General features: G+C 39.7%; 1 protein-coding gene across 1 annotated transcript in view; it reads left to right on the top strand.

The window, feature by feature from the left end:
• The first annotated feature begins 4454 nt into the window (after positions 1-4454).
• Positions 4455-27515, top strand: part of ANLN (anillin, actin binding protein) — a 38088-nt gene continuing 15027 nt past the window's right edge. The window contains exons 1-14 of the mRNA XM_063452151.1: positions 4455-4533; positions 14487-14640; positions 15092-15382; positions 16203-16549; positions 16772-17054; positions 17953-18137; positions 18232-18339; positions 18668-18788; positions 18887-18985; positions 20046-20335; positions 20470-20609; positions 22446-22593; positions 23971-24106; positions 25208-25387. Of these exons, the coding sequence (XP_063308221.1) occupies positions 4516-4533; positions 14487-14640; positions 15092-15382; positions 16203-16549; positions 16772-17054; positions 17953-18137; positions 18232-18339; positions 18668-18788; positions 18887-18985; positions 20046-20335; positions 20470-20609; positions 22446-22593; positions 23971-24106; positions 25208-25387 (2500 nt within the window). The 5' untranslated portion in view covers positions 4455-4515. The remainder of the gene's footprint in view (positions 4534-14486; positions 14641-15091; positions 15383-16202; positions 16550-16771; positions 17055-17952; positions 18138-18231; positions 18340-18667; positions 18789-18886; positions 18986-20045; positions 20336-20469; positions 20610-22445; positions 22594-23970; positions 24107-25207; positions 25388-27515) is intronic.

Consider the following 27515-nt stretch of genomic DNA (forward strand, 5'->3'; position numbering starts at 1 on the left):
AGAGACACATGCATCTATTTCATTGGGGGTATAACTAAAACAGCTTGCAAAAGTAGATCTATTGCCTGCAGCTTTTGCAAAATTATTAATTCAATGACTACATTTGAAACATGATCTGGGTATTTTGAATAACCAATGTGACATTCACTGTTTTATAGAAGTGGCCATGATAACATCTCAGGCGAATTACAGTTGAGATAAGGCTGTGATAACATTTTTTTGCAATCTATGGTTCTCCCTGAAACAATAAAAACACTTTCTTGCTTTCCCCTCTGTCAGGAATGCTAGCAGGCTCTAGTTTATTCGGCACAGTCATTTTATAGAATTGTGCATGCTGCTACTGGCTTTCTATGACTTAAATGAATCAGTAGAAATTAATTAATATAACTTTTTTTTTCTGAATTCTGAAAGAAAATATGATACTATGGCCATTTTACAATTAAAAAACATTATTTTTCACTTCTATTTTTTTATCATAGCTTGGAGTTTGCATTTCATTTATCCTCCCAGTTTTTTTAAATATTTTTTTTTCACCACGCCTGTTATTTTGTTCCACTCAATTCTTAGTCACAGGATTCTTAGATGGAATGACTGTAAACTGTGGAATTCTCAGCCGTTAACATTTTAAACAATATCAGCATTGAGGAAAAGAGGTCAAAAAGGGAAAAGGCACATGAAAAAATGTTGCACATTCACATCACAGACATGCATCTTTCTGATGGAGAGGAGAATTCTGATTTGAGGGCTAGCCTTAAGATAGCAATAAATAACCACAACTGGCAAACTTCCTGTATCTACTGTAAAAAAGCTTCTGCTAAACGAACACAGAAACATAGATTATGCTGTCAGATTACAACCATTTAGCCCATCTAGTCTGCTAAAATTATCATAGTATTATTTTCAAACATTCGTAGGATTCTTACTCCTATATCTAGCAAGTATGCATATGTATGGTCTGAAAAATAAAATTAAATGTAAAAATCTACATAACTTTTGCCCTATTACGCAACTAAACATGTCCAGCTTGCCTTCTTGTCAATCATTGTTATAAATTCTGTATCCTATCCTTTCCACCTGGTAGTTTGCATAGAGAAAGCATACAAAGAGGATAAATGGAAAAAAATACATTTTTCTCTTCATTATTAATGTTTGCCCTGGGTTCACTGAACTGTAATGTGATGAGCATATCTGACAGTATTCCCGTTTAGGTGACGAGGGCTCTATAGCGTTAGGAATACATATTTGTATTCCTTACGCTATAGTGTTCCTTTAAATCACTCTACAAGACGGGATATCAGCATATCTTGCAATATTTTTAATATCACATCCTAACTGAGTAGCATTGCTGGCAATATGCATTATACTTAGAGATTCATTTTGATCCGAACTCCGGTTTGCCAGAATTTGGGCAGATTGGGTGATCGATCAAATTACTGAAGTTCTGTTTGGAGAGATTGTTATGTTTAAAGCAACACGGTCATCATCTGGGGACTTTACATATTTTGCAAAGACCCCAAGCGGAGACATCGCCACTGGAGGTCCAGTGATTGGAGGGAAAGGTGAGATTTACTTACCTTAACTTGTATCTCGCAGGCACCATCTTCCAACCGGTCTCTTCTTGCGCATGCACGAGAGTACAGCATTGAGGTCTATGGAGGATCCCGCGAGACCCTCTATAGATACAGCTAATATCTCTGCAGCCTTCACTGGTGATGGCTGGGGGAGTGGCACTTTCAGATGGCAGTAGCTCCACCCAGTGTCTAGAAGTGTCAGGCATAGGAAAATTAAGTGTGCTGACATCCAGTAAGAAATAGCAAAGTGACATTTGGAGACATGATTCAAAATGGAGACAGATCAGGAAAAGATAGATAGATTTCTGTCATCAGCACAATGAAAGCCAAAGTGACTGATTTGTTTACCAAGGGAGACAGTATAGTTTTTAAGCAGTAGGGGACCAAGGACAGAACCTTGGGAAACACCAACAGATAGAGGTTGCAGAGGAGATGAAGAGTCAAAAAAGTGACACTGAAAGAGTGCTGGGAGAGGTAAGAAGAGAACCAGGAAAGAGCAGTCTCATACACTGTGGTTGTGAAGGATGAGAAGGGGGTGATCAACAGTGTTGAACACAGCAAAAAAGTCATGGGAGATGTGACCACTGAATGGACCATTGCATACTATGGTCAAGGCTGTTTTGCTTGTGTACAAGTATATGACTGATATGTGATGGGTTCCAAGATGGTGAAACTGCTAGAAGGTGATGAAATACATCACTCAGATGCCTACTTACACCCCTTAGCTGAGCATCACCATACAAGCTGACATTGTTATCTTAGGTCTTGGTAAAATAACATGCCATACACCATAATGCTGCTTTCATTTTTGATACTTGTACATAGGACACGTTGGCGGGTTTTTTAAGGGAATGGGCCAGTGACGCACTGCCAATGGGGTAGGTCCACGATCATGTTAGACTTGAGTGAATGCTTGCCAAGCTGACAACCAATCATAAAGGGCGGCCTTGTTTGGAGTTATTATGCACTAAGGGCTGAACATGGGCAGAGCACTGTAATAGTAATCACGGGTTCAGAGCTGTTATAGTAATCATGGGTTCAGCTCTGTTATAGTGAGCACGGGTTCGGCGCTATTATAGTGAGTGCGGGTTCGGCGCTGTTATAGTGAGCGCGGGTTCGACACTGTTATAGTGGGCTCGGGTTCAGCGCTGTTATAGTGAGCGTGGGTTCGACACTGTTATAGTGAGCTCGGGTTCGGCGCTGTTATAGTAATCGCGGGTTCAGCGCTCTTATAGTGAGCGCGGGTTCCGCGCTGTTATAGTGAGCGCGGGTTCAGGATTGTTATAGTGAGCGCGGGTTCAGGATTGTTATAGTGAATATGGGTTCAGCGCTGTTATAGTGAGAGCGGGTTCAGCGCTGTTATAGTGAATATGGGTTCAGCGCTGTTATAGTGAGAGCGGGTTCAGGATTGTTATAGTGAATATGGGTTCAGCGCTGTTATATGGGTTCAGCGCTGTTATAGTGAGCACGGGTTCAGCGCTGTTATAGTGAATATGGGTTCAGCGCTGTTATAGTGAGCACGGGTTCAGCGCTGATATAGTGAGAGCGGGTTCAGGATTGTTATAGTGAATATGGGTTCAGCGCTGTTATAGTGAGCGCGGGTTCAGGATTGTTATAGTGAATATGGGTTCAGCGCTGTTATAGTGAGCGCAGGTTCAGCGCTGTTATAGTGAGCGCGGGTTCAGGATTGTTATAGTGAATATGGGTTCAGCGCTGTTATAGTGAGAGCGGGTTCAGCGCTGTTATAGTGAATATGGGTTCAGCGCTGTTATAGTGAGAGCGGGTTCAGGATTGTTATAGTGAATATGGGTTCAGCGCTGTTATATGGGTTCAGCGCTGTTATAGTGAGCACGGGTTCAGCGCTGTTATAGTGAATATGGGTTCAGCGCTGTTATAGTGAGCACGGGTTCAGCGCTGTTATAGTGAATATGGGTTCAGCGCTGTTATAGTGAGAGCGGGTTCAGGATTGTTATAGTGAATATGGGTTCAGCGCTGTTATATGGGTTCAGCGCTGTTATAGTGAGCACGGGTTCAGCGCTGTTATAGTGAATATGGGTTCAGCGCTGTTATATGGGTTCAGCGCTGTTATAGTGAGCACGGGTTCAGCGCTGTTATAGTGAGCACGGGTTCAGCGCTGATATAGTGAGAGCGGGTTCAGGATTGTTATAGTGAATATGGGTTCAGCGCTGTTATATGGGTTCAGTGCTGTTATAGTGAGCACGGGTTCAGCGCTGATATAGTGAGCGCAGGTTCAGCGCTGTTGTATTGAGAGCGGGTTCAGGATTGTTATAGTGAATATGAGTTCCGTGCCCATTATTATTAGCCCACCACTATGCTTCCTGGGGACAGCTCTGTGATGTTCATACAGGCAGGTTACTGGAGATCACGTGTTCTGCATGGTGGGAGTCCTCAGTCCGGGCCAGACAGCTGAGAGGTCTGTGAGTGAGCTACAAAAAATACTTGAACTATGTAAACTGCAGAAAGGGTTATGTACTAAATAGCGAGGTACAGGAAATCAGCCGCTCTATACCTGCTTTAAGATATTGTTTCTACAGTACGGCTTTCAATTCACTACATTTGGTTGTTTATTGAATAGGCTACTTTACCCCGCCCCCTCGCCGAAGTTGACAGACAGGAGAACACCACGTGACCTGCCAGCACTGCCCGGAGTCTTCCTCCCACGTGACCTTTCTGCAGCGCGTTCCGTAGAGCAAACCTCACCCTCTGCCTTGGCTCTGTCGTAATCACCCAGGCCTGGCCAATCAGGGCACGCCGTCATCTTTTCATCTGACCCACCCGTGTCACGTGACCGGCAGCCACTAGTCAGCGGGGGAAATTCAAATATTTGAACTGCTCCCGAGACTGTTAGCGGCAGAGGGTAGAGAAACCTGGAGCGAGGAGTACACACACACTGCATCACCCCGGGCCCTGCTAATACACAGACATGGATCCCTTCACAGAGGTGAGATGGTCCTCTATATAAACATATTATTATTATTATTCACCACGGCTCCCACAACGTTCAGCCAGCTGTCATGGGGTGTCCCAATGTTAGTCACTGGATCAGTACCCTATTTATAATGTCTGCATACAGTGTGTGAGAGCAGCATGTAATATAAACTGATAGACCTTATTAATAATGCCTGCATACAGTGTGTGTGAGACCAGCATATAATATAAATTGATATTAGAGAATGACAATGCCTGCATACATTGAGAGCAGCCTGCATTGTATACTGATATTAAACATTATTAACAATGCCTGCATATAATATAAACTGATAGACTTTAACAATGCCTGCATACAGTATGTGATACCAGCATATAGTATATACTGATATTAGATCTTATTAACAATGCCTGCGTACAGTATGTGAGAGCAGCCAATATATACTAATTTTCAGGGCTAATAAAAGGCTCCTTGTACATCTATACAAAATAGAGACTGAAGTATTCTCAATATCTGACAGCAGTGTTTTTCCAATTGTCAGAGTTTGAAAAAGGAGAGTTATTTTTATTAAAAATTAATTTAAAGCCAAAATTGCCACATTGGAATGATTCCCAAACTTATTGTCACTTTGACAGTCTTGGTCTAAAATGTGAAATTCACTTTGACTTCCCATCCATTATTACTTTAGTTCATAATTGTATTGTTTTCACTAACTTCCTCTTTAATGTGTTTATTGAATTGGCTTTACGTTTCCGTTTTAATTGCATTTCTTGACAACTTGTTTGTATGATGCATATGTTTTATATTTGTAAGCCTAACTGTAACCGATCATTTTACTGTGTTTACTGTGTTTTTTTTTGCATGTCATAAACCTGCATCTTTCGGTAATATAACAATCTGGGATACATGCAGTTATCAGCATTTTGTTTTGAGCTGGAAAAGTGTTGCCTATGTTGTCAGTTTAATTTGTAATACAAATATAACTTTTTTGCATCCAGACATGTATGCTGGCATAATTCCTTCAGATTCATTATCCATGATCTACACGTTGTACAGCGCTACGGAATCTGGCGCCATATAAATAATAATAATAATCATGATGCATAATTGGTTGTTGGTTCTAAAGATGCTGACGCACAATGGTTTCTATGGTGACTGCTCCACTTCTAGGATTTTGTCTCACAATTGCACTATTCTGGCAAGTGGCAACCATGTCAGGCATCTCCACTTTTAGTGAAGTACAGTATCTTTTCTTTGCTGGTTTGCACAAAACAAAGCTTCACGTAAAATTGACTTATCAATTGCCCTTTCTTTCTATGTGAAAGAACAATTGGTGTTGTCTTTTAATTCTCTCTATGTACCCCAACAAACTGGGTAATATGTGTACATTTTAGAAAAGCCACCTGTTTATCTAGTATTTTTACATATTTTGTAAGCACTCTATCCCATAATTATATATGCACTTTAAAAGCAAGCAGTGGTTATAATTCAAGAGTAATTCTTGGGTAAAGTTCTAGAAATGGAACTTTGTATCCATAGCAACTACAACACTTTTAGAGATGCCCCTTAATTATTCTTCATGCACAAACCCCCGCTGTATAAGATTGTTTTTCATGAACTGCTGATGTAGGTCTGTATGGAAGAAAAGATCTGGTTCAAAGGAACACTATGCGTTAGGAATACAAAGCTGTATTCCTAATGCTATAGTGTTGTCTTTATTTAGTTTCATCCCACCCCCAAATCAAAATAAAGTGTGTGTGACCGACTTCCCCCCCCCCCTTCCACAGCAAAGATGGTCCATGTAGCCGCTTGATCTGCCTCCTCAACATCATGCCCATGCGTCTAAATATGCATTCCAGTGACTCTCACAGAGAAGTATTGGGTGCAGAAAGCGCATGTGCAGAAATGCTGCGGTCCTGTTGGAGATTGGCTGTGAGAACAGAGTTTGACTCTGTTCTTACAGTAGGCACCTCTAGTGGCTACCAGGAAGACAGCATCTTTACATTGCATGGTGAAAACTAAAAGCCCACTGCACACAGACCACTTCATTGAGATGAAGTGGACTGCATACCTTTAGTGGTCCTTTTAAACTTTTTTGTTTAGTTGTAATTACGATCAGATTGCACAGCACTGTGTATGCATACATAACTACATGAAGGGTGACTTGCCAACACAGAAGGATTGACATTCCTGCTCTTGTGAGCTTGCAGTAGATCAACCTCTTTTTGTTATCACATTCTCCCCACCCCATGTGAATATTTTTTTTTTTTTTTTTTTTTTTTTTTTTTTTAAATCACTGTTACTCAAATAGTTTGTAGATGTTCTAGGGCAAGGCTTTATTGTTCCTGTAGTAATTTTGTTTACTAACCTGAGACTAAAGGTCAATCTGATCTTTGTCTTGCAAGTATTTCCTGTTTAGGAATAAATGTGAGCCTCTCTCCCATGGAGCTTCAAGGAGTTTCATTTAACTCACTGGAGATCAACGGGGCTTTATTGCACATGATTTAAAAGTTATTGAATACATAATTTTCCATACCAAATGACTTGGGTTATTAGTCTATATGTATCATGTTGATGTACTAGAGTTTGAAAACAACTCAAAGGGAGCTGCAAGCACCATAATTATCCCAGCCTGCTGTACTGGTTATCATAGTTCATTGTCAAACCATTCAAACTGTTTCACATAGAACTGGGAAATGCCAATGTAGGCACCATAACTATACAAGTGCGTGTTTTTTTTTTTTATTTTTATTTTTTATTTTATGTGTCTTATGATTCACAGTACTCAGGAGAATGTGCAAATTGTATGCTTACTAAATGATTCTGCTTCTCAGGCAATTGTGCTAAATCCTTTACAGACAGTCTTGTTAATATTAGATATTATAACTTTTATAAATTGCTGTATTTATTTTTTTCGCTCTAGCTAGAACCTTCCTCTAGGGTACTTCCTTAGTTTCGGTGAACCATTGTGTTATGCCTTCCCATCCTCTGTTTGCTAATTCTGGCTGGAACAGAGAGCAAGGCGTCTTCCTCGTATGTTATGCTAATTACGTTTTCATTAGGTGTGAAAAGTGTATTGCTACTCCATTACAACACTGGCTGCTTTTTGTTTTATTTCTTTTGTTATACTGTCTCCACTTCTTTTAAATTAAGTGCTCTTTTATTGTATCTTAATTCTTGGAGTTTATGCCAATTTAAATACGTCTACACACACTGTCCCTGAAACTAATGATCTAATCCTAGTGTTTTACTCTGTGACATCCTGTTTTCCTTAGTGCTATGTAAAATATGCAGATCTAGATTACTAAGCTTTTTCCAGAGTTCTTTTTGTTTAACATGTTAGAATTTGTAAAAGCTGTATTTGCTAAGGGTGAAGAAGCAATAGACACCCAGGGATTGCATAATGGACGTGCACGGTTTTCCAGATAAGATCCCTTCTCGTTTCTTATTCGTGATACTGATCAAATCTAGTTAAATGCTGCAGAAGATAGCTATTCTGCTGCTGAGGGCTAATGCTGGCCAACTGGTACGATTGATAACTCAATCATATGACATGACCTAATTTTGCTCAGAGCAATGCTAAAGAAGTAGAAAATGAGATTTTATGGCTGGTTCAGTGCCCCCTCTGCCCCACCCACTTACAATACAAGATGGTGTCTGAATAATAACCATATGGGCAAAGTAAATGCAAAACAGACCTAAAAATACTATGATGCCTTTTAGTGATCCTGCAATACATATGGAAACTGGCTTATTCCGCCACTTAAAGGACAACGGACACCTCAAACTATATATATTTTTTTAATAAATCTAATAATTGTTTCATTAGGTTTTCAAAGGAATTTCCTTTTTCGTCATACTTTATTAAAAAAATAAGATCTCATCTCAGACTCATGTCTACGTTTAGTATATGATTGATGAGCCATATACATGCACCTAGAGTCGAACAGTCTCTGATCTTCCCTGCTTCACTCCCTGCACAAAAGCAGGAAAGACCATAAATACTACCTGTTTTCAAACACATACCCCATGTCATGTACTAAAGGTAGACATTTAAAAAAAAATAAATAAAAGCCTTTTAAATGATTTATATAAATATTATAATGGCATATTCTAAAAGATGCTTGCATTTGATGTAAATCCCAAGGCTTCTCCTAATCCACTGTTGAAACTAGAAAAAGGGTCAATCAACCCAGATTCCTCCTTTTTAATGGCAGTGCTGGGTTTATACTACAAAACCTTTCCCAGCAATGCTTAATGAGCACAACTTTCTGTTTGCAATTTAATTCTTGGCTTTCTACTGTAGATAGCTGACCACCAGCCCTAAAAGGCCAAAACTGTGCAGCAGAGGGCAGCATGCCTTCATCCTGCAACATATTTGCGGACAGGGGGGATCAGCTGCAGGAAGACTGGGATACAGGACATGGGAGCCAATCAGCAGATCACTATATGTTGTAGAACTACAACTCCCATTGTGCTTTGCCAAAATGGTAAAGCATCACTAAAGTGTAGTTTATATAAAAAAAACAAAAAAAAAACGGAGATTTTCTTTTTGACCTCTTCTGCGTTATAACCTCTGCAAGGAGTAGCAATTATAATATATCTTTTAATGATGTGTACGACCATGATGGAATTTGATTTACTGCTAGTCATGCATGGGTTATATGTGAAGGTAAAAAAAAACTACACTTGAGCATTCCAATGCTTTATGAGACCATTGAATATGGTATAAACGTGTTTGGCTTACCCTTGCTATCTTCCATACATCTGTTGGATGCACGTGATGAACAGTGCACGGGTTACTTTTCCAAACCTCACATTATGGATTTCAGTTTAGACTGGGTGACAGCAACTGAAAGATCCTCAACTGTTGTAGAATTGCTCCTACAATGCTTTGCCAGCCATTTTGATAGCATTTTTAGGGGTCTACATTTTGTCCCTCCTTGTTGGTGCAGTATACAGAGCAACTAACATAAGCGATCAGATGGTGATAAGCTCTCGGCCAAAGGCTCAGTCACTATGCTAAGCTCAATGGGGCCATTGTGAGAATGTAACACTCAGAATGGGCACTCTGACTGACTGGTCCACAGCTACACAGCACCATATGCAGCAAAAAAATAAAACACTTTTATTAATGATGTAGGTGTGTGTGTGTGTGTGTATATGTGTGTGTATGTGTATATATATATATATATATATATATATATATATATATATAATGTATATGTACTTTTATATACACCTACATCATTAATAAAAGTGTTTGTGACAAGTGGCTACTAGAAATGACTGGACATATACCCCATTTGTAATACCTTAGGTTGTCTACTTTTGCAAATGGTATGCCATCATGGGGGTAATTTTCATTTGTGGGCTACCATTTGGTCTCAAAGGCAACATAACCAGTCTGTCAAATTTCAATGTGTATAAACTGAAAAAATGTAATGTGCTATATTTGACCCTGTCACTTTCCAAAACACCATACTGTTTTACCCGTGAGACATCGCTGAACACAAATATGTGTACTTCATTGCAGTAACAGCTAACAGTATTGTGACATTCACAGTTAAAATGCTATGCAGAACGAAAAAAATCGTAATTTTTTTTTCTTAAATATATTTTATTTATATTAAATTGGTTAATATACAAATATTTGATGTGACATGAAAGCTCTGTTTCTCCTGAACAAAATTATATACAAGTGTGGGTGCACATAATACGAAAGAGGTGAATTATGCCTGAACAGACATATAGCGCAAATTCAAGGTTTTGTTTTGATCACAACTTGTACAATTGGCTCAGTCCTTAAGTGGTTAATTCTCATCAAAAGCTGGACTTCAGTATGGTTATTCAGCTGCAGCCTATAAACCACCTAGCACAAGCCTTGTAGGGTGGCAAAGGATGATGGGAATTTAACCCAAAATATTTGAGTGACAGTTTGACAGCAAGGAATTGTAGAGGACCGTAGATATTGCATTTCCCTGTTTAAAAAAAAATTAAATAGTTTGTTAGCCTAACTTTCGATTTCTATATATTTTTTTTACTTCCATAGAAATTCATGTTTTATAGAATTAAAAGATAATTATAATGTATACAGCCATCATATTGGTATGACTAGTGTGCATGTGCAGTAGTCTCTGCGCTGGGCAAATCAGCATCTCCTCCTCGAGATGCTTTGACTCCATGCATCTCTATGGGGAGCATTCATTGTTTCCATGCAGAGTAACCAGAAGGGACAGTGTATTCATTGCAGGGACTGTCTTTATTCACCAGAAACAAATGAAGCTGTAGTGGTTGTGATACCTAGTGTACCTTCACTTAAAGGAACTGTGTTGGGGATACAAACATGTGATATAGGTTCCTAGCCCCAGGAAGCTACAAGCAAAGGCAATTGTACTCTGTATGCATAAAGCTCACGGAAGGACATATGACTATGTGTTTATAGATTAGGGATGCGATGGTAGGTTGAGTGTAGTAGGAATATGAGATTTGACAAATCTGAACAGAGGAAGTGGAGCTTGCTTTAAGGTCTATCTCTTGTCAAGATTTGTCAGTTGTAGGAAAAGTACATAAGAAAATGTAGTCTTTCCTCATTTATTTTGAGACCAAGATCAGAAAGGGTGGTGGTTGTTGTTAGAATGGGTGTGCAGCTTCAGTAATTGGTTAACGCAGACCTTTCACTTTTGTACATTGGCTCTGGGGTGCAGTAAATATATGTTTACTCATGCCCCTCATGGCACTTCATTTGCCAGGAGCTGTCAGTGTGGTGCTCTCACGCATACACGAGAGTACAACATGGAGTTCTATGGAAGATTCTGCACATCCAGGGAACCTCCATAGATCACATTTCGTGAGGAGAGAGACCGTGCATGAATCCCACAGCCGTCACTTGTGCTGGGATTGGACAGAAATTTATGACGGAGCTCCATCTTTTTGCAATCTTAGGGTTGTCCATTAGACAATGTTTTGGAATCTTTGGATTGTGTTGGAATAGCAATGTAGTTGCAATGCAGTTGGCATAGTATTTTATTCCTAGATGTGAAATCTGGTCTATCACTAACCAGACTTAGCTGATATGCTAGTGTTCATTTCTGTTTTATCTTTCTGTAATTAAATACAGGAATCAAAACCTATACATTCTCTTTCTGCAGGTGCTCTGCCTTGGCACAGTTACTCCATCTATCATAACCACTACAGCCCATGGCAAAGTTCCCTGGTAATACAATGGTTTGCCCTCTTACCTGGTCCTGCCAGGTTCCTTGTCTCCTGTTAAGCAGGATTTACAACATCCCCTTTTCCAGGCTGGTAGTTGAAGCCCAAGACCCTGCTGGAGGCAGTTACACCCTCTGTAGGAAAAAGTTAAAGTGAAACACTGACTGCGTACCTGGCCCACCACTCCCCTGCCGCAATCTTATTAAAGAGGCGGGTGTCACAGAAGTGACGCCACTCTGTTCCTATTCTCCCTAGCCAACACTAGCAGTGCCAGCTTAAAGATTAACCCTAGCAACCACAGCGCGTGCTTTAGGAAGTATCTGCTCTCCCTGTCTCTCAATTCCTCAGCGTTGAGTACCTGCCGAGGAAATGAGAGCTGGTCAAAAAAACTATTTTGAAATGGGTTTTTCTCAATGTATACATTTGCTTACAAAACTGCTAGCATGATGTATATATGGAATTTCAAGCTCTTTTAAAAGAACATAAGTAAAAAGTAGCATGGCCTTTTAACTTTAAACTCAGTAAGTGTAGCATTTCACAGCAAGACACTGCACATACAGTTTCCCGGCACAATGGCCACTTCAAATCCCTGGAGCAGTGACGGTGCCTGTAGTAACAGATTTATAAATTGTTTCCCCCTCCCATTATTTGAAAATTAACTGTCTTCTCATTTTGTTTACTTTGCTCCCAACATCTTTTCTCCATACTTGGTAGGATGAATCTCCTTGCGTGGCAGTTTTAGAACAGGTCTGTTCTGTCGGTTAAATATACTGGGCAATGTTCCAATACATAGCTGTGAAAATATTCAGCATCACAGCTTGGCAAGTCGCAGCCTGACTGAATGATATAAGCGAATGATTGTCCCGATGGCTAAATGCTAAACCTGATGAATGACTATTGGCCCATTTAAACAAAACTGGGAGGAGAAGCCTTGTATAAAGCCTTACTTTTTTATTTTATTTTTTCTTCTTCTTCTTCTTACAAACATCTCTTAAGTGAGATAGATAGATCTAGCTCTCTCACTGAAGCGATGTTTGCAAGATTGTTATACCAGAATATATATATATTTTTTTTATAGGAATTCTAGAATTGAATAAATGGTTAACCATACAGCGAAACAGCTATGATTGAGCAAAATGCAATTTTACATAAAGAGTGTATTTCTCTTTGAATAAAAGAAAACACTCTGCAGATCTGTTAAAGCAATACATAAAAAAAAAAAAAAAAAAAAGTATACACAAACCCAGTGTGCGCTCCTTCCCTCATTTGTATGTAGCCAAAGACTATTGTGGCAATTTTTTGTTTGTTTAACGTTTTGACTTACTTGAGGTCTTCTGGCGCTGCAGGAACCTATGAGACACTGTGCTAATGAGCTGGCACTACACTGCCAGACTTGGCTCAGTAACATTAATAGAAGCTTCCAACTCAGTTGGTTGTTGAGTCGACCGCTCAAATACTTTTAAAATGGTTGACTACTTCTAAATTACAGAATTTGTAAAGACCCCCAGCAGTGACATTGGCGCCTGGAGAGCATGTAAATTAATGTGTTCTACTTACCTGAACCTGTCCCTCGGAAGCGCCGTCAACTTCTTCCCTATGCTCTTCTTAAATATCTTTATGCTTTATGAAATACTAATTTTTCAGCGAGAATTGAATGTACAGTTTTAAAGAATGGGTGGCACTGGGGCACTCTAGGCACCATAACCACTTTTAAAAAATGCATTTAAAATGGAAACTCTCAGCATTACACCAGTCCTCTCTAGTCGGGGGACAAAGAACAGGGTCTCCGTGTCTAGCACCTGCACTTAAAGGGACACTATATAGTTACCAGAACACCTACAGCCTATGGTAGTTGTTCTGGTGAGTATAGTCTTTCCCTGCAGGCTTTTTAAAGTAAACAGTGCCTTTTAAGTGAAAAGGCACCATTTACATTACAGCCTAGGTATACCTTCACTAACTACTAGAGGTTTTTCCTGGGGCAGTACTGCACTATGTGCAACACTGCCATTCAATGTCTCCACCGTCTGCACGGAACCACTGAACTTTCCTCATAGAGATGCATTAATTCAGTGCATCTCTATGAGGAGTTGCTGATTGGCCATGGCTGTGTTTTTTTTACTTGTAATGTCTCTGCCCCTGATCTGCCTCCTTAGCAAGCTCAGCCAATCCAATGTTTTCTTGTGTGAAAGCATTGTGATTGTATCAGAACATTACTTCTGATAATGCCAGCCAAGCAGGCTGATGAGAGGCGGCGGCGGCGGCAGCAGCAGCAGACTGAAGTAAAAGTAAGATTTTTGCTATATTTAGGAGAGAAAGAGGGTCCGAGGTGATTTTAACACTATAGGGTCAGGAATACATGTCTGTGTGCTCCTGACCCTATGTTGTTCTTTTAATGTATTGGTTCTGGTGTCTATAGCCTGTTTTCAGAGAAAAGACTGTACTTCTTATTGCCTAGTGACCACTCCTCTAACAGCCACTAGAGGTTGCACAGCTCTGCATGGAGATGCTGAAAGCTACCATAGAGATGCATTGAACAATGCATCTCTAGAGGAGATGCTGATTGGTTAGTGATGTTTGGCCCCTCCTCCTTGGCTGAGATAATCAGAATTGACCAATTATTGTTTGTGTTTTTCCCCCTCCTTATTTAGCTGGATAGCCTTGGCATTGCATACAAAGTTTTCTTTTGTTGTGACTATTTGGTACTTTTAACTTTGTCCTTTATTATTTTATTGCTTTTTTTTTTTCCCCTTCAGAAACTGCTTGAAAGAACCCGAGCCAGGAGAGAGAACTTGCAGAAGAAAATGGCTGACAGGCCTACAGCAGCAGCACGTTCTGCCCCTATGAACAAGAGGCCCAGAGAGCCACTCTCAGAGACAAACCATCAGCCTCCAACACCAGCTGAAGAATGTAAGCTGTTTTTAATGCTAGAAAAGAACACTAGCACATTCTTAGAGTACCCTTGAATGAAAGTGACATTAGAAATAATCTTGGTCTTAGGGAATTTATGGTTCTTTCCCACCACATTTCCTCATCTCTACCATTTTTATACCCTTTAACCCCTTAAGGACCAAACTTCTGGAATAAAAGGGAATCATGACATGTCACACATGTCGTGTCCTTAAGGGGTTAAAGAGACACTTGAAGCACCATACATAACCACTAAGCACACCCCACCCCTCATTGTAACGAGTCATCCCACTTTTAGAATGGCTTGACTTTTTACCTTGTCTGCTGTGCATTGCTCCCTTTTAATACAAGTGCTGCAAGAGCAAGTTTACAGTTTATTTTTATTACCTTTGGTATATTATGTTGTGTGTTTGTCTATACTTATTTATGTTTTGCCTTTTTTTTTGTTTAGCAAAACCTTGTTCGAAGCCAAGCCCTTCAAAGAAGCGCTGTTCAGATAATGTTGAAATTCAAGTTTCTGGCTCAGAAAATAAACAACCCAAAAGTCCAGAAATAACTAAAAGCCCACCATCTTCAGAGCTTTCACATTCCCAAGTGAAAGCCACAACTCGGACCTCTCCAGCCCTCATGCTGTCCAGAGATAAGGAAGAGCAGAGCCTGAGTTCTGAAGCTGATACTGCATCTTCAATGAAGTCGCGTATGCAGAAACTGGCAGCTCAAAGGCATTACTGGGATAATGGAGGTAAATCCCCTTTTTTTTTTTTTCTTTTTTTTTTTTAATAAACTGCAATAATTCTTCTGCTTGAAATTAAACTTAGAATAGAAGGATCAAATTCAGTTCAGCAGCACTGTCACACCCACCACCCCGTCCCCACTTCCAAAAACAAGTGTTTTTTTGAAGAGAACATTTATTTGTTTGATAATTTATGATATACTCACATTGACTATTGATTCAATGCGTCTCTATGAAGATGAAGATGCTGGCCAGGGTGGCATTTAACAATCTCAGCCAATCCAGTATTTTCCTATGGGAAGCATTGTGATTGGCTGAGATAATCAATTCTGATGTCTGCCAAGAAGGTAGATCAGGGGTCAGAGCCAACAGCAGCAGACTGGAATAAAGGTAAGATTTTGATAGATGGTACTTTAACACTATAGGGTCTGGAATACATGTTTGTGTTCCTTTAACCCCTTAAGGACACATGACATGTGTGACATGTCATGATTCCCTTTTATTCCAGAAGTTTGGTCCTTAAGGGGTTAATGTTGATATCTTGGTCGCCTGAAGCAAAGCCTAAATCAAATTATAAAGCTTAAGTTATGCAGTCTAAAGAGGCTGTGAGTATTTACAAGGTCTTTCCCCCACCCTCGTAATTTGTTATACAAGGAAAGCTTTATATTCTATTGTTCCAACTCCACTCTTATCTATTTTTCTTTGTAAAATGACTAAGAAAGGATGTAATGGATTTAACAAGACAGGACAGTTGGTAATTAAGTACCGCTTGTTTTATTGCTGCCACTATTGTGTAATTGAACTGGCTTTCCTTTTTTTTTCTCTTCAGCCAGTCCCCCAAGTTCTCCCCCTAAATCTATTCCACCAAAAGAAGTTGTGGTCTCTCCAACAAGAACCCCAGCTCTACTTGCTGGTACGGATACTCCTGTGGGCAGACGAGGTCGTTTCGCTAACCTTGCTGCTACTATTGGCTTGTGGGAAGATGATCTAAGTCACCCATGTGTCAAAGCGAACAATACACAAGAAAAGCCTGGCACTGCTTGTTTATCAAAAGTGTCTACTACCAGTTCAACATCTGCCAGCATCAATAGCCACAGTGTAAGGCAGGAAGCGGTGTCCTGTGCTCAAAAGCCAAAAGAAACTGCCGTGAATAAGACTGTCGTCTCTAGTGCACTGGTATGTATTTGATGTTTGTGTTTCATTTCACTTAATGATAGCTGAAAATGTTTTATGTATTCCACAAATCTTAACATGCCATTTACTGTGAAAAATTATTTTTATGTAAGTTTTCTTTTTATATTTTATTCAAATTATTTTCCATGAATATATTGACTGATATAACTATAAGACTTTTTACATTATTTTGTAATTTTTCATTATTTTATAACTTTTTATTAGAGTACGCCGTCTGCTAACAAATTTGGAAATATAACTGCTACCTCCAAAAACATCGTAGAGAAACCAAAATCTTCAGAGACGCATACAACTGTTGCTTCTTCCAGACAGCAAAACAATGAGCTGATAGCGTCTGCTGTGACGAAACCCTTGTCTAGCAATACTTCCTCCTCACAGAAAGCAGAGAGACCCACCTCAAGAATATTTCCAGCTCAGCCATCTGTATCAAGGGATGATTGTAATAAGGGGACTCCTGTACAACAGAAGGATAAGGCAGGGACGCCTGGTAAGTGCTAATGCACGGTCTGTCCAGGTATTTCTTTAAGCAGCACCTGAGGAGAAAGCAAACTGTATTACTGTTTCTTTAATATTTAGGGTGCTTTAATTTTTTTCTTAAACCTTACTTTTCTGATCTCAAATCCTAGATTTATTATTGCATTAAAAAAAAAGGCATTTTGTAACTGATTTAAAACGTTTATAAAAGTTGGGGGAGCATGTGATTTACAAAAAAGGCAATTAGCAACTGGATTGATTAACCTTGTACTGGCTAGATTAGAGCAGTTTAAAGGGTTACTCCAAACATCATAACCACTATAGCCCACTGAGATAACCCTGCTGCCGTTTTGTGATAATGGGGCAAATCATATAACAATGGTTTGCCCTCTAACCAGTGGCTGAGCCTTATGTCCTGCCAAGTGACTTGCATCAGACTTCTGCAGAAGCCAGATATCGATCCTGACAGCCATTCATTGGCTGAGGGCATCCGCTGAGTGCTCTCAGCCAATGAAGGAACCTCTGTGCGTAGAATTATGCGCAGAATTTACATGAATGATGTACTTATGACACGGTCAGAGGTGGGGTTGCATCATCCTAAAAAGCTGCATATTCAGACTCCAACACCATAACCACTTCAAACAACTGACATGAATATGGTCCTTTTGAGTAACCCTTTAAGGGCTATGTAATGGGAGTTAACTAGGTGTGCGTTTACTTTTTTTATTTATATATTTTTCTGTATCTTGTAATGTGTTCATTTGGAAAAAATTTTTATTTGAGAGTGAGGAGGATGATTGAGACAAAAAGAATGGGACATATTGTTAATTTTTGCCAATATATTTAGTATGAGTTTCTTTAATTCTTGAAATGCATCAAGATGGATGATGTACTATGTGTATGCATTTCAGGTGGTCCAGGAATAAAGTCTTTCTTGGAAAGATTTGGTGAGAAATGTCAGGAACGGAGTCCAGCTCCTTCAAGCAGTGGTAATAGGGCAGCAGTTCTGACTCCAAATACGAAGAGTATCCAGGAGAGGCTTCTAAAGCAGAATGAGGTCTCCAGCACAGCTAGTTTAACACAAATACAAAAGAAGGTACTAACACTTTTGACAAACACCATTTCGGACTGTTTCACTTTCACACTTAAACCCCACATGCATAAATAATTGGTAAATGTTCTTTGCCCAGGAACGTGAGAGAGAGCTTGCTGCTCTTCGTGGTCGTGTTGACAAAGGAAGTGTTTGGACGTCTGAAAAGGAGGATTTATCTAGAGCAAAATCTAGAGACATTCAAAAGGTAACATTTCATCTTCTTTTCTGATTTATTTCTATTCAGGATTATGAGAAATCTTCGTTTTTGTGCAAATCCAACTGTATGTGCTACCTTGCCTTAGTACCTATTAAATCTCTTTGTGAGCTAGTATATTTGCTTTTTAGTGTGACCCTTATGTCATCTGTTATAATTGAATTCCCTTGTACATCACGCAGAAAAAGTTTATTTTATTCTCTCCTTAAAATATTGCTGTCTCATATTGGCTGGCTTAGTGTAATTTTAATTGTACAATTGTAGTATGAATTCTAAAACGGCTTGCTCTCAGATTTATTTAAATACCTTTGTTTTGTAGGAAGTGCAGGCGCACCCACCTACTAGTGGCCGACCACCCCGGCCAGATGTAACCACCCATTCAGTACCTGAGAAAGCACCAGCCTCTTCCATCTCCTCCAAACACACTGATATTGATGAAGGTACACCTCCCCTCGCCCATTATGATGGGGGGAAAAAATAAATAAAGAATGATCAGTTATAATATCAATATCATTGATACTTTTTATTTGTATTCTAGTGGGTGCTTCCCAACCCAAAATGACAGAGCGGACTCTTGAGAAAGTTGTAAAGACACATGAAGAGCCAGCAACAGATAAGGAATCTGGTTCAAAGACAGGTATGGGTTCTGTGGACCTTCTGAATACGAAAGGGACACTCCAGATCTGTAGAGCACTTTACTTCCTGTCAATTTAGACAACTGGTTCTGTTGCTTCTTAGTTGTTTTGCTCAGTGGAGCTAAACTCAAGAAGCAGACAGTTGCCCTGTGCACCTGCCTTAAACGAAGGGCTTGCAAAGGCTGCAAACTAGAGATTTGCAGCCTTTCCAAATTGTTGTACCTTTATTTCCATGTAACAAGTACTTTAACACTGTATTGTGTCCCCAATAACTGTCCCAAGACACTTTCAAGGGAAAATGTAAACTGGTACAATGCCTTTCTGTCATTAACAAAACCCCATAGCACCATAATGACTGCAGCTTATTATAAAGGTTATTGAGCTAAGGATCTATTCTTGAATACTTGCCTTTTAAATCATTGCTTATTTCAAGATTGAGATTTTTCTATGCTGTCTGGGCTGCACCTGTTACCCACTGATGTCGTATGGTAAAGACTTGTTTGCTCATTGAGCCTTCCAAGCACCTGCTTGTGCGAAGCACACTCCCCCTTTCTGTTAGTCTTTCACTTGTAGGTGGTAATTGTGAGTACAACCTGCATTTGTGAAAATACTTAGGAGGCTCAGTGGGGAAATGGACATCCCTAATATGATGTCAGATTGAAGGAGAAATGGAGCCTAGTTAGAAACAGCTCAAATCATATTAAAATGGTGAAGCGAGGGACCAATTCCTTTCACCTTAACCACTATAATAAGCTGTAGTAGTTTTTGTACTTGGAGTGTCTTTTTAATAAGATTATATTTTCTAGTCATTCTGTTTGGAAATGGGTTTGTGATGTTTTAAATAAGTGGCTCTGAAATTACCATCTTCACTAAATGTGAGGACTATGTGCTGTATGTAAAATAAAAGGGTTACTAGTACGGAGACTCCTATATTTAGATTTTAATGTAATAACACTACAATCCTACTTTTTCTTCTAATAAGTTCACATTACATGATTAAAGTGTATCTACAAAGGGGAATGTAGGACTTTAATATAACTTTGCCTTTCTGGTTTAACATAGCTGAAGTAGTACGTGAAATTGAAATGAACGTGGATGGAGATCTTGATGAGATGAACAGCTCGGAGGTGATCACTGGCATTTTCAGTGAGGCTTTTGAGGATGAGGACGACGAGGAAGATGTGCAGGTGGCGAATCTTGCTGAAGGCTCCTCCAAGCAAGGAGATACTATTGGTGCTATAGAAAGTGATGATGGAAACAGTGAATGTGAAGATGATGATGATGCTTTGAACATTTCCTCAATGTCTTTGTTGACCCCTTTGGCAGAGACTGTTGGTGTTGGAAGTCCAGAGGTAAATAAACTAAACAGTACTTTGCCCTTCTCTATTGTGAGATGGTCAACTGCCTAAGGTCTTATGTAACAGCCAGGTTAACTGGAGATTATTTTAAATGCACAGGAATTTGTTTTTATGTTCTTTTAAATTAGGCTCTTCTGTCACCATCCAAGATGGCAGATTCAATATCTGAGAGCCCCAAGACTGTCAGGTTTCAGAGGGCACGTGTACCTAGAGCTGAATCGAAAAACAGCTGCATCTCTGCAGAAGAAAACCAAAATCTTTTGTACAGGTACCAAATGTGTTTTAAGTTTAATCACTACTTCATAAAGTTATTGGAGTTATGCATCAGGATTTGGGGAGACCTAGCAATGGACAACATTTAGCCGAGATAGCAGGGTTGAGAAAATCTTTTTCAATTAAGCTTTTTGTGTGAAATTTTAAAATTCTACTCTCTTCTCTCCAATTAACATTTTAGTGGATAGCCCACAGTTATTGGGCTCCATCGCTGCATACTTTCCACTGTTCAAACCATGTCTTTACAGTATTTTTTTGTTGTTGTTTTTAAATCTATTTTCACGGGTAAAATAATTAGTGTACATACAATGTTAACACATTGACAAAGCTGCACAAATCAGATACTTGGCATAACAAAGATGTCCTATTTTATAAGTTATAGCAACATCAGATCCTCCAATAATATGGCAAACTTTGTTGTAGAAAGGATAGATTATTAGAGGGCACAATCTGTCAAATTGGCGTACCCAAAGTTAGTCGGATAGCCTCTCAAAGAGGGAGGAACATTTAGTTAAGTATAAGGGGGAATTAAGCTGTACGACACATACAGAACAGTAGCCTTGGAGCCAAAACAAGTAAACCCAAGGAAATCTATATTAAAAACTAAACATGAGAGAACCCACCATTCCTAGGCTGCGCGCTCAAGTCATCCCTTCTGCTTGTGCCACTCTTGGCACAAACAATGTGATCAAATAAATTGTCCATGAAGGATGGCTAAGAGATGGGCTAGACTCAGGTGTCAGTTCCAGCATCCGGAGGAAAATGGGTGCTTGTTAATTTTAAATGAGTACATATCTTGCCACATTTTTCCACCTGCAATATGTGAGGGCCCATTTGTAAGAATTTTCATGCTTTCTGAGTAATTGAGTGGCAAGACGGTACTATGTTCTCTATAGGACAGTGTGTCTGGACAGATCTATGTAAAAAGTGAGCTAAGAAATCAGCACCCTCTCAGAGTCTCTAAATATTTTTTTTTATTTTTTTTTAATCTGGGTGGGGTGTGGAAGTGTCATTTGAGCTTCAGAAGGGATCTTTGTAGCCTTAGTAAGACTAAGGCAGTGATTACTCGTATAGTTGTCTTGCTTTGGGACAGCGCAGTAGAGAGAACCTACCATACATAGTGGGGTAACTTATCAACGGAATTGCTTTGCTCCCCTAAGTCAAATACTAGATTATGGCTCTGACTTCCAAACTGGCTGTTCAAGTATTTTTCAGCATATTGTTTCTTCTTCATTGACAATGTCGCTGCTTAGCTTAGCTACCTCCTCCATGAAAACCACTATATCCTCCTGGAACATGGCTGATATAATGCAATAAGCTATATGTCTGCTTTGGTAAATGGAACATTATCTTCCAGCACTGGAGATCTATGTGAGGTACATGGTACCTGAGGAAAGGCTTTTAGGTCATCATTAGGGCTCTTCTGATGATGCAGAAGGATAGGCCTTCGTTGGTGCCATCTAGACCAGAACTGAGAATCTCTGAGAGATCAGGAACTGGGGCCGGTATCCATTTGGTGCTTCTTGGCTCTCTTTCCCATCATGAACTACTCAAAAGGAGCTGCAATTGGTAACTACGAGCGAAGCGTAATCTTGCTACATCTGCTATAATTTATTATGTCTTGGATCTCAGTAGATTTATTTCCAGCTCGAATGGGCACATGGTTCACTCTCCCTCTCACTTGATGTGCCAAATATGTTTTGAATAGAACATTTTGATATCCTTTGCTCGTTGACACTTGTTATATTGCATAATTGTTTCTAACAGTACCTTATAATGTAAATTGCTGTGTTTTGATACATTATAAAAATGTAATTCTTTCTTCCTGAAGCATTGATGCATACAGATCTCAGAGATTCAAAGACACCGACCGTCCTCAAGTTGTCCAGACCATTGTACGTAAGGAAAATGTGACCTCTAAGTTGGATGATAAACGAGCTGCATCCCCAAGACCAGTCAATATCAAACAGAAAATGAAGGTACATTTTAGGAATCATTAAATACCACTAATTTGGTGAAATCAGAAGCACATTAAATACTTTTTAGTCCTCTTGAGGGGGAGAACATGTTGTATAGAGGAGATTACGATTATATAATGGAGTGTTTACATTAAATGTACACTAGGCACCCAGACCACTTCATTTTAATGCCCCCCTTGTTTTAACCCTGCAGTATAAAACTGTCATTCTGCATGGAAACAATGTTTACTTTGCATGGTTTAAATGCTGCTAGTGGCTGTAACACTAACAAACACTAGAGGTGCTTTTGACAAAATAGTGGAGTGAAGTTGTATTTCAATCAATGGTCTCATAGAACCTATCTGATTGGCTCAACGCAGCGTTTTTGCTGCACGTGAAAACATGTACACAATATGTATTCCGAACGCTATAAATATTTAAATATCTTGTCCATGGGTAGTAGACTCATTAGATCTTTAAAACCCCATCCTCCTTTGGATTTAGTGTTCATTTCTACTTAATTTTCCAAATAAATCTGGGAAATCTACATTCTGATATCCCAATGGGAAATTTCGACCTGGGAAGTGGAATTAGGTGCTTTAAAGCAACAAGATCTGCCTAAGAATACACACCAAGTGGACCTCAACACAACTTTTGAGATCTGTATTTCAAGTAAAATGTCAAGACCACTTATTTTATCCTTTTATTGATCCGTAATCCTAGTCTCCAAGTATGCATATCGAAAGTGAGTGAGTGAGTTTAAACAATGTACTGATTTAGATCAGTTTTGTTTTGCTTGTATGTATCTCCATTACATTTTTGTGGATACATCATAGGGTTACTATGAGCATCATAACTACTAGTGCCCACTGTAGTGGTTGTGATGCATGGGGGTACCTGTGCGCCGTACCCTGTTAATGGGCAAATTATTTTGCAAGGGTTTGCCTCTTGCATTCCTGCTAGTCACAAGCCCCCTCTGTCAGCTGAATGACATCTGAGTTCTGCGTTGTTGAACCTGGATACCGATCATTTATTCGCCAAGGACATGAGCTAAATTCAACGAATGAACATCTTTGCAAGGAATATACAGAGAATTGACATTAGCTGGCCTGGAGCTCTCATGCTGGGCCTTCTAGCTGCAATAGGTTGAGTTACACCTCAAGCAGCAATATACCATATTTAAATATGTGCAGTGTTTCATACTAAATGTTGCACATTTAGGGTCCTTGCACTGTATGCGTAACACTGAAGGGGGTCATGGTGTTTGGTATATCCTTTTAATTTCTATGTTGACCCGCCACCATAGCTAGTTACTTTATGTGCCCTCGATCTGGGCAACAGAAGAACAGGTCAAAACCTCATACAGTCATTCAGCAAGTTTCCCTTTTTAATGTTTAGATTTTGAACAATGAGATCAACTTGCAGCAGACAGTGATTCATCAAGCCAGCCAAGCTCTTAATTGTTGTTTTGACGAAGAACATGGAAAAGGAACACAGACAGAGGCAGAGGCTGAGAGATTGCTTTTGGTAGCAAGTAAGTAATTGTCTGCAATTTATAAAGCTATCCTGTGGTGCTGATATCTTGGTTTGGGCACAAAGGAAACAATATTGATTGCGTGATTATAATCTTAAATTCAATTTGAGCTTACAAGAGCAGTGTTACTTGGGATGACAGTTCTGCAAGAATAGCTCGCAATGTATTCTTGTTAAATATTCTTAATAGAAAGGTACAACCTATGTACAGTTCTTTCATGAAATTACATGTTGGTACTTTAATGTCAATTTCAACCATAATATCAATTGATGAATGCACTTGTAGTAGATACAAACCTATCGATATAGAGTTGAGTCAACGGTTGTTCGGGAAAAATATAACATACATCCAGTGTTGTAAAGTACACAGAGATGGTATGGACTGTCATTACATACATTTTTTCTATCCATTATATTATGTCGGGGTAGACATTACTGCATGAGCTTTTTATTAAAGGATCACTATAAGGTCAGGGACACAAACTGTGACAAAATCCTGACCCTATAGTGAAAACCAACCATTTAGGTGGTTCCCTCCCCTTGCGACCTCCCCTTAGCCTCCTCACAATGGGTTAAAACTCACCTTATTTTCAGCTCTCCAAGGGTCCGCAGGCGGTGGCCCGCCCCCCTGGTGACATCAAAATTGCCGAATTAAAAAAAAAAAAAAAAAATACTATTTTTTTTTTTTTTTTTTTGCCAATCCAATGCTTTCTCATGGGGAAGGCGGCGGGGCCAAACACCATTTTGGCCAATCAGCACCTCCTCATGGAGATGCATTCAATCAATGCATCTCTATGAGGAAAAATCAGCTGAATGGCAGAGCTTGCCTACTGTGCAGCCCTGAGCCAGGAAGCCCATCCAGTGGCCATCTAAGGAGTGGCCACTTGGAGGTGTCCCTAGATGCAATGTAAACACATGAAAATGCCTGAAGGGAGCTATTATACTCACCAGAACAACTACATTAAGCTGTAGTTGTCCTGGTGACCAATAGTGTTCCTTTGAAGTATCCTGTAAATGGTAGAACTTAACGTGATTTTAAGATTGTTTACCTTCTATGTGAGACGCATAGTTTTTATTTATTTCTATTTTTTACTCTAAATAGCTGAGAAAAGGACAGCTTTGATCGCAGAGCTAAATAGACTGAAGAATGAAGGCCCTCAGAGCCAGAAGAAACATGCCACCCAGGGTCATGACAGTACTCCGTCAAGAGGGTTTATATCGGTGTCGGACATATTTCTACCACTCAAAGCGGACTTTGTTTGCAGCACATCTCAGAGATCGGGTAAGTAAACCATCCTTAGTTTTCATTTTAACGGTTTCTTTGTATACCAAGGGCAAATCATTTTCAGTAAATCTTCTTTAATTTGTGGTAAAACTCTGATAGCTTATGCTCATGCTTTTCTAAGGCCAGTATTTTATCTTTGTCTAAATAGCTTTGGAGGGGGCTTATTGCACTTTTATAAAAGAAAAGATGTTTCATGATAGGAAAGCAGTTGTCTCCTTTTAAATAGGGAAACTTCTAAAAAAGAATTAGGCAGGTTAGGAGTAATTTTGATGCATGTTCATTGTACAAATGGGGTACATATTTATTAATGTATTATCTTTATAAAAGATTAACTTTTATAATTGAAGCACTGCAAAAATCTTAAGTGAACTTTGATGATCACTTGGGAAAAAGCCCTATGATATTCTGCAACAGATAAATGGCCTCTCAGCTCCTACTCCTTCCGTAAAGTTTTGTCATGTCCCCCAGACCTCACTAGCGATGACTGTGGGGAAAATAAAAGTCTTGCGCAAAACTCCCCCTATTTCCAGCGCTGCGCGGGTCCACCGATGCTGGGCCCTGCCTCCTTAATGACCTAATCAGAATTCCCATAGGGAAAGCATTGGTTGGCTGAAGGTGGGATGGGGGCGGGGTCAAACGTTGCTTTGGCCAATAAGCACCTCCTCCTAGAGATGAATTGAATCGATGCATCTATAGGAGGAAAATTCAGTGTCTCCATGCAGAGCGTGGAGACTGTGAACGGCAGTGCTGCCTACTGTGCAGCAGTGGCCATCTAAGGAGTTGCCACTTGGAGGTATCCCTAGAGGGCAATGTAAACACTGCATTTTCTTTGAAAAGGCAGTGTTTGCATTAAAATGCCTGAAGGTAATGAAAATACTCACCAGAACAACGACATTAAGCGGACACTATAGTGGTCCTTTAATGTAGGTAAAAGGTCATCTACCTAGAATTTTCCGTTATTTTGGAGAATGGAACCATTGTGCGACTGTTCTAAACTGTGGTTCATCTGGCAATCTTATATACTTCACCTTTGCATGCTTGTGGGCACAAGTGCTATCCTACAGTATACATACCTCATATGCTGAACTAAAGAAATCTATTGACAAAGGAGAGACAAACCAGCTTCTTTCAGTGGAATTGGTGCTGTCACAGCTATGTGACTTATTGAGTATATAAATATTACTATTTATTTAATAAATAGTTTAAATAATATTAACTGTTTGAATTTCACTGAAACATTAAAGGACCACTATAGTGTCAGGAAAACAAACTAGTTTTCCTGGCACTATATAGTCCATAGGTCCCCTCCACCCTCAGGGGCCCCCTCCCGCTGGGCTGAAGGGGTTAAAACCCCTTTCTGCCACTGACCTTTATCCAGCACCGGGCTCCCGAGTGGAGCCGACTGCGCATGCTTTCCTATGGACGTTCTGCGTTCTAAATGCGATTTTTCACATTGAGCGTCGGGGAAGCACCTCTAGCGGCTGTCAGGAAGTCCGCCACTAGAGGCTGGATTAACCTTGCAATGTAAACCTAGTTTCTCTGAAACTGCGATGTTTACAGCTGCAGGGTTAAAACCTGGGGGACCTGGCACCCAGACCACCTCATTGAGCTGAAGTGGTCTGGGTGACTATAGTGGTCCTTTAACTCAATCAAAATTTACAAAAGGAAAGCTTCTGTCGTGGAGTTTTGTCAGTCTCTATGGCTGTGGGAAATAGACATTTTCTTGTGTGTCGCAAGAATTTGTCTATGGAGGATTCTCCATAGAGTTTACATGCTGTTATTACATATGCTCGAGTGTGCGACGGTGAAACTTCAGGAGCTGAAGATTGATTCTGTAATGAAGATGGCAGTGTCTCTGATGGAGAACTTCAGGTAAGTATATCTCCCTTCAGCTTAACACATGCTTTGCTGCACACTGAACTGGCATGTACCCTTCAGGGGGTTTTGCAGATTAGGATTGACCGCTTTAATTTGCTTCATATAGAATAATGTGGTTATTTCATATATTATTTAGCTATTTTTTAGCATTCCCTCTCTGTATACTATGCATTGTTTAGTTCCTGTATAGATTAGAATTCCGGAACGTTTTATTCCAGCAGATGGCAGTCTGGTAGTTTTAAATTAG

This window comes from Pelobates fuscus, chromosome 4, assembly GCF_036172605.1.
Source record: "Pelobates fuscus isolate aPelFus1 chromosome 4, aPelFus1.pri, whole genome shotgun sequence".
Taxonomy (NCBI): Eukaryota; Metazoa; Chordata; class Amphibia; order Anura; family Pelobatidae; genus Pelobates; species Pelobates fuscus.